Source organism: Protobothrops mucrosquamatus, unplaced genomic scaffold (assembly GCF_001527695.2).
Source record: "Protobothrops mucrosquamatus isolate PMUCROS unplaced genomic scaffold, P.Mucros_1.0 scaffold973, whole genome shotgun sequence".
In the NCBI taxonomy this organism is placed as follows: domain Eukaryota; kingdom Metazoa; phylum Chordata; class Lepidosauria; order Squamata; family Viperidae; genus Protobothrops; species Protobothrops mucrosquamatus.
Window position 1 is genome coordinate 130,882 of NW_015387216.1, and position 8,213 is coordinate 139,094.

An 8,213-nucleotide genomic window follows, 5' to 3' on the forward strand; every position below is an offset into this window, starting at 1 on the left:
AATAATAATAATAATAATAATAATAATAATAATAATAATAATAATAATAATAATAATAATAATAATAATAATAATAAAGTTGGAAGGGACCTTGGAGGTCATCGAGTCCAACCCCCTGCTCAGGCAGGAACTCTACACCATTTCAGACAAATGGCTGTCCAGTCTCTTCTTAAAAACTTCCAGTGTTGGAGCATTCACCGCTTCTGGAGGCAGGTTGTTCCATTGGTTAATTGTTCTAACTGTAAGCAGGAGACTCTGAGTTCAAGTCCCACCTTAGTCATAAAAGCCATCTGGATGACTTTGGGCCTCTGGCCCTCTCTCAGCCCAGCCCACCTCACAGAGTTGTGGAGGGAAAAATAGCAGGAGGAAGGTGTTTTGGATAGGTTCACTGCCTTGAGTTATTTGTAAAAATAATAAAGGTGGAATACAAATAAATTTTAAAGAAGATTATGGAAAAGAATGCCTGGATTCTCTGCTTCTCACTACATACTGTCCACATTAATCTCTGTTAAATAAAAAGAGTTTTGATTCCCTTTCAGAATTTTACCATCAGCATAGGAAAGAGAACAGGGCAGTGGTGATGCTGGAATGCATTTCTATATTTTTCTTACATGTTCTATTTTTCAACTCCTAAAGAGGGCTTCTCTAGGGGTTCCTAGAGGTTTTCTCTCACAAACTGAGAAATGATTAAGCTTCGAAACATTCCTTAAGCTGGCAAGCTCTACCATCGTGGGCTTTCATACAGTTGCATCACTTGATCAATGCTCCTGTAGCAAGCAGTTTTCTCTATATCAGTAAGGATGGGCACAATTGTGCACTTCTGTTCCACTCCCGTTTTTATTTTCCCAGCCATAAATTTGTTCTGAAACTTTTACATGAGTTTGAAAATTTTGCAAACGTTCCAAAAATTCTGGATAAATACATTTTGCTTTTTGCATCTAGTTTTTGTTTGCATTTTTTCTTTGTAATGTGCAATTTGTTATATTCATTAAGGGGCACAGACACACACACACACACACACACACACAACATACTTATTTTGTGCACATTTTTAAGTTGTGAATCACACTGAAAATTTTTATAAGGAAACATAATTTGTACACAGTTTTCATTCACTTGTAAACTGAGAAGTATGAATTAGTGGACATATATCCAAGTTATTGAAATTATCAACATTAACATTATCATTTTTCAACATATCACAGTGCAAGAATGTCTAGTCTGCGTCATCATGTTCCTCATACAGAACAAATTTTTTACTCTTTTTCTCTTATATGTGCCTTTATGTTCCTTTGAACAAAAACAGACCTGAAAATAAAAATTACCATAGTATAAGATTCTCATTTCCCATGCCATGTTTATATGTATCAAACAAATGAAAATCTTAATATTTTCCATTTTATTTGTGTGCTCTCTTTATTTGTATGATTTGTTCTAGAAATAAGCGTTGGATTGTTATAAAAAAAAAACCTGCACCTTCTGCTTCAGAAGAAACTTTTTATATACTCTCATCCTACGGCTTTAAAATAAAACTATAAATTACTATAAATAAAGGTGTGGGGAAATGCAATATTTTACAATTTTTTTTAATGTTCCTCTTTCATCTTCAGTATATAATAATAGCTACTTTAGCTGATTAAAAAGAATCTTCCATCATAGAAATAAATTAAGATGAATGGAAGAATGAAAATAGCCAGCTAATGAATTTGTCATAAAAACAGTGAAAATAGACAGAACCAGCTGCTAGGTGTTGTGATATAGAATCTGTATCAGTATCTGTATAAATATATGTTAATCTTAATGCCTGTGTACTGTGTTTTATTAAATTTCTAGCCTGAATTAACACTTTCATTAAATTCCATTCATTTCAAACTCTGTTCAGACCAGCATTAACTTAAATTCAGTGGAAACTAAGAGGGGAAGCTGATTCATACTTTCCCATAATAAGATTGACAGAACTGTACTAATTCATGGGCATTTTCCAATTTCAGTGGAAATGTGTGTACTGTATTTTTGCCTTATCAATCTGCTCTGTTACTCTGTTAAGAGCAAATCCTTATTCTTCTGAGTGGTCTGATTAGAGGGGCCATTTTGTTGTTTGTCTTAACCTACCACATGCTTGTTTCCTTCAGTGTGATCAACAGACATTTATCTATGAAGATTGGGACAGGACAGGCTTCAAAAATTATCAAATGGAAGAATTAGACCTTGGATAAAATGAAGCCTCTCCCTCCCCCAATAGAATTAACATGTTTTGATGTGTAAATTTTTTAAATGTATGATTTTTATATAGGCTTAAAATCAATCAGAGTGTTTCATCCTGAATAAGTCAACTTGCTATTTTTTTTTCTTGCATGACATCATATTTAAAAAGCTAAATTTCAGCAGTGACCAAAAATTTCAATATTTTGTTCTTTTTTGTGGGTGTTCTGTTTGTTTGCAGTCAGATGAGTGAGCCTCATAGCGGTTTGACGCTCAAATGTGCCAAGTGTGGAGTAGTTTCAACAACAGCTTTGTCAGCCACCACCGCCAGTAATGCCATGTTAGTCCTAATCATTTACATCTTCTTGTTACAAATCTTATGCAGTGCATGTGAACAAAAAAAATGCTACAGTGATGAAAGATTAAAACTGCTAATATTGAACATAATTAATTGTTTAAAAACGGAAAAGGAAAAATGGCAACCGCACCTTTTAATTCAACTGGATAATATTTTACAATATCAGTTTTTCTATAACTATATAACGTCATGGGTTTTCACATTAAAAAAAATATGTTGCCATCCTTAAGTAAGATTTATATATTTGGATATGCCTGTCTCTCTATAGTTGATTTTGCTTTTGTTGTTCAATAGTCCTACAACCTTTTTGTTGCTTTTATCTTTCCTCTCTGTCTCTGTTTAGGGCATCCCTGTGGAGTTCCTGTGTTGTTCTACCTCTCCTGGCTCTCACTTGGATGTCTGCAGTTCTGGCAATGACTGACAAGCGATCCATTTTATTTCAGATACTCTTTGCTGTATTTGATTCATTGCAGGGGTTGGTCATTGTCATGGTTCACTGCATTCTCCGAAGGGAGGTAAGAAACCACTTCCTGATGTTGTCTTCCAAATCTTCTATTTCTATGAAATTTTACAACAACCCAGAATGCTTCCTGAGCCGTGGTGGCGCAGTGGTTAAAATGCTGTATTGCAGGCTAACTCACTGCTCACTGCCAGGAGTTCGATTCTAACCGACTCAAGGTTGACTCGGCCTTCCATCCTTCCGAGGTCATAAAATGAAGACCTAGATTGTTGGGGGCCATAGGCTGACATTTGTAAACTGCTCAGAGAGGGCTGTAAAGCATTATGAAGTAGTATATAAGTCTAAATGTTATTGCTATTCCTAGACATCTGGCTTGAACCTAACAATCTAACTATCCCTGAAATGAAGACATAAGAGATCAAGAGTGTAACTTTTGTTGTACTCAGTGCTGATCCACAATGAGCAATAGCAGAACTATGACAGCAGAAAAGCTATACCTCCCATAGTTTATTTGCTACTACATATCAGCCTCATAGCCGGAAGTGTTGTTGTCCTCACTGAAAACAGTGCAGCTTATTTGCAAATGGGTTGATATTCCTCTTCCAAGCTTTTGCTGGGAACAGAAAACTCCATCTCTGGAGAGTCTGTCCATTTGCAACTGACCCTGCATACATTAGACCAAATTTTCTGCTTTAATGAGTAAATCTTGAAAAGAGTACTGAGTTTTTTGCTTCTCAATTCAAGGAGTCACATATCCTATCTTGAATTCAGTATGGCTTTGCTAAAGTAGTTCCTGTTTCTTGGCCCCCTGAGAGATCATTCCATAAACAGAAAAAAAAATAGCCACAGGATAGAAAATGAGGTCTGCTCCACCTCACCTTCAAGAAGCCCTGTAGTTATCGCCCACCAAGTAGCATTTCATTCTGGGAATCAATGGGGCAAAATAAGTAGCTACAGGTGGTTGAGTGAAAAAACGGTCTTCCACAAGGTCAATAATTTACCATTGAGGGGTAGTAAAAGAGTAGGCATTAAGATATCTCTGACAGCCACACTGGATTTGGTCATTAGATGTAAGCTTGTCCTGAGGAAATGATTAGTAGGGCAACTTCATGTTTCAATAAGCAGAAGATGGATTGGTAGATAGTTGTATATCTTTGGAAGACTGATAATAGAGACTCCGGCATTTTTAACTCCCAATAAGTTATCAATAAATATTTTCACTGCCAGTGTATTAGATCATTATAAAAAGAAAGCCAAGGGGTCCTATGCATAAATCATCAGATATAAGAAACTGTACCTGATGGAAGTTAATTCTCAGGTTGAACATATGATCAGAGGCATCTAGGTTCCTAATTCTAAATATATAAAAATCTCATTTGCTACCATTTTAAGTTTGATTCTGATAAGCGGATTTAAAATTTTTGTTTTAAAAAAGGGGGGGAATAAATTTGTCAGACCTATAATCTATCTATTGGTCCTACCACGATTGTGTTTTCAATTCGTATCCAAGAAAACCAAGTGGGCTCAAAATTTTGAGCAACATGATGATAACTTCAATTTCTACGTATGGTTTCAAACCTTATCATCATTGGGTAACTATAAGTTTAGAACTTTTGCTGCCCTATTTATATTTCTGACCCCCTCAGCTAGCATGGGAGGCATTCGAGATTATGGGAGTTGTACTCCAGAACAGCTGAAAAGCATCTGGTTGACAAAACTCTAGAATGTTGCTACTATTTAACACAAACACTCTGAAGCAGGTGATAGTGATTGCTTCTCAATTTGCCTGCCCACCTGGAAGGGTGCTATAAAAAAAATGAAAAATCCAACATATTTAATCTTATATAAGCCATATTTAAAATGCACCTTTTATATACATGAATTTAAAAATCTACCACACCAAGTAGCTTTCTAGTCAGAAAATAACTCATAATGTTATGAAGATTAAAGCATTTTTGCTTCCAAGGAGATCCCCAAAGTACTGATTTCTGATTTTGTGTATTCGGGACTTTAATGAGTCTTCTTTCCCATCTAAAAAGGTACACAAGTTCTAAAGTGCTTTATTTAGATGGTTCTTTTTTTTTTAGTAAAATTTTAAAACATGCCTATATTGTTGGATTAAAGGATTAATGAGTTCCGTATCTCATGCCTGTCATTTATCCATGTGAGATACGGAATCTGCCTCTAGCAGGCAAAACAATAAATCTGAATGTCAAATGACTTGTCACAGATAATGTCAAATCTTAGAGTAAAAAAAATCACAGTTGTTTTGTTCTGTCACTACAACAACATAACGCATAGAAAGCATCAAAAACATCATCGGTCATCTATTTCCAGTCTAAATTTTATCTCCAGGAAAGAATAGCGTAGCGAGGTCAAATTGAGAGTGCTCACCCTCTGCTTTGGCATCTCCAACAATGTCTGTACTTTGCTTCAGAAGCTATACATCTGGAGAAGAAAAATATCTGCTCCATTTGTTTTAACCTTTCAAAAACTCAGCTCAACCCTTTGGCTAAAGTTTGCAAGGGAAATCACTCACCTTTCTTGTCCCTCATATCCTGTCGTATGATGGCCCCTTTCCTGAGATCACTGTATAGCTTTCAAAAAGTCTCTTACTTGAGGTTCTTTGCGTGTTCTGCCTTCCTTCCAAGCTCCATTCCACAATCTTATACCCTTATTTATTTCCTTCTCTTCAGAGCCCCTTCTAATTGGCTTAGCAGTCCTAACATCCAGCTAAGAGAAAAATTACATTTCACGAAGTTGCATATGCATATAATTTTATTCCCTGTGTTGCAATTCTCTAACTCCATCTTTGCCTGTGCTAGGTGGGAGTCTGGACATTCACACATCCATATTTATTATATTCCATTATCAGAAATGTAAATTGGAAAGAGATCTGCCTTGTTCTTCCATTTGCTGTTATAAAATAAATTAAGAGACATTTCATGTTGAGTATATGGATGGTGTTCTACTGTATTGATATGGTTGCTGTAGTGATGATAATCTGTCATTTGAATGATGTGTGGATAAGAAAAGGAGATCTAAAATAATTAGGGTCTTACATGTAATTCATCTCAAGGTAGCTTGAATCAAGACCTAATCAAATATAGAGTGAATCCAGTGTTGTCAGTTGGGTAGCTGGATGTTTGTATTTACACATTTATTTGCAACCATAGGTTTTAGCAAAAAAATAGCTTGACATAGCCCAGAGTAAAATGGCAGAATGGTCACTAATTTGATAATAAAATTATCCAGACTTGATAAATAATGAATGAAAGGTAGTGACAAGGAATGCAATAGAAAAATAGTTAACAATCCTCAGTTTATAGTTCTCTATTCAATGTATTACTTTTCTTTATTGAGACAGGGACATATTCCTATGCAAAACTAAACCATGATATGCAAGTGAATGTTCATACCTGATAAACCAGCAATTATAGTTAAATCTGATTATTTCTTAAGTCAGCAAAATAACACAGAGTTTTGGCTGAATGTTTAGCAATTAATGAGATCGTTTTTAAAACCAGAATTCCTGATTTACCTGATACAATAAACAAAGAACTTCCTAGAATAAAACTGAATTCTGGAGTCCCCTTCCTGTTAACCAGATACAAGAGGGAATGTAGTCTTCCAAACTTCCACATATTTCCTTTCAATTATATATATAGAGTAAACTGTGGCCATGTATTTGCATGTCTGCTAAAGAAAGAGAAAAATCAAATGCCTAACTATTCCATGCCCCTAATTTGAGCTGTCATATCCTAACTTTTGGTGATAAAGGGAAATGCTCTTTATTGTCTCTGTGTTGTTGTTTTTAATTATGCTTAGCATCAAATATGTGCCACCTCCTCCCCACACCCTCAGTATCTAAATGTCATGGACTTTTTTTCAAACGGACACGGGAAGAGAGAAGGCAACTTTTAAGAGGAGCTTTGAATTGGTTACTGTTGCCAGGGAAACCACTTCCCTGGTATCCGCACGTTCAGCACATCTCTCTCTCTCTCTCTCTCTCTCTCTCTCTCTCTCTCTCTCTCTCTCTCTCTCTCTCTCTCTCTCTCTCTCTCTCNTCTATCTATCTATCTATCTATCTATCTATCTATCTATCTCTATCTCCCTCCCTCTCTCCCTGTTTGGCTCTAAGACAACCATGCAGCTTCATGTCATCTTGGGGAGGGGGGAGTGCAGAAAGAGGGCCAGATAGGATGGAACAGCCCATTTTCACTCAATGTGGGTGGGAGAAATTTCAAGACAGAATTGATGATGCCCCATTTTTCTATAAACACCCTGAGCATGGCAGATGGCTTGATCTTGATTTCTGGGAAAGGCCAATAAAGAGACAGACAGTCAAAATTATGCTCTCCCTCCATCCCCAGCATCATTTTAATTTCCAGTTTTGGGGTTACTGGTCTGTTCACTGCAGCTAGAAGCTTGGGCAACCATGCTAGCTTAGAGTGACTTTGACAGGTCATGGTTAGCTCACCTCTCAGAAAAAAAAATGGATTCGATCTTTATTATTCATACTACTGGACATGAGCTGTTTTAAAGCATGGACTGTTTTAAAGCATGGACCACAAAAAGCCCTCATCGGTTTTTGTGCAGCTTTTATACAGGATCTTTGGAGGCCTTTCTGCTTTTTTTTCCCTTTCCACTTTCCAAAAGATTAGTGAAGATGGGGATCAAAATCATCGTTTCCCACCACTAGTAGTGGATGGTGAGAAGGATAGAGCTTTACGAAAACAATGCTGTGGACAAAAGCCCTGATAATCATTCTGTACATTTGACTAGTCAGAGATAATGCCTTCTTTTATCGGGCTGTAGCTGAATATATTATTGTTATAAGCAGCTCCGTATTGACCCCGTTCCTGCAAGTGAGATAAAGTAAATTTGCTTTGCCATCGCAACCAATACTGCTAGTCCATGACATTTTACGGCTGAAATTTACTGCCAAAATTCCTGTGAGATGGAATTACGTTGCTTATGCGTGTTACTAAAATGTGACAGGAAAGATTTGTGCAGGAGCCATTTCAGCCATAGTCCAACCTAGAGAAGCTAGAATATTTTCCTGGAATGTCAGTGGAACAGACACAAGTTGGCATGTTTTATCTTTCAACAGATTAAGTCCTGGCGAGTTTTCTTCAAACTGGTGCCATTCATCCAGAGATATTGAGAATTCTGGAATTTGGCTTTAAACCC

The 8,213-nt window shown here is 36.5% G+C and overlaps 1 protein-coding gene across 1 annotated transcript in view; it reads left to right on the forward strand.

Moving 5' to 3' along the window:
- Positions 1-8,213, forward strand: part of LOC107290821 (adhesion G protein-coupled receptor B3-like) — a 139,273-nt gene that overhangs the window by 99,396 nt on the left and 31,664 nt on the right. Inside the window, exons 7-8 of the mRNA XM_015819747.1 lie at positions 2,444-2,542; positions 2,904-3,171. Of these exons, the coding sequence (XP_015675233.1) occupies positions 2,444-2,542; positions 2,904-3,171 (367 nt within the window). The remainder of the gene's footprint in view (positions 1-2,443; positions 2,543-2,903; positions 3,172-8,213) is intronic.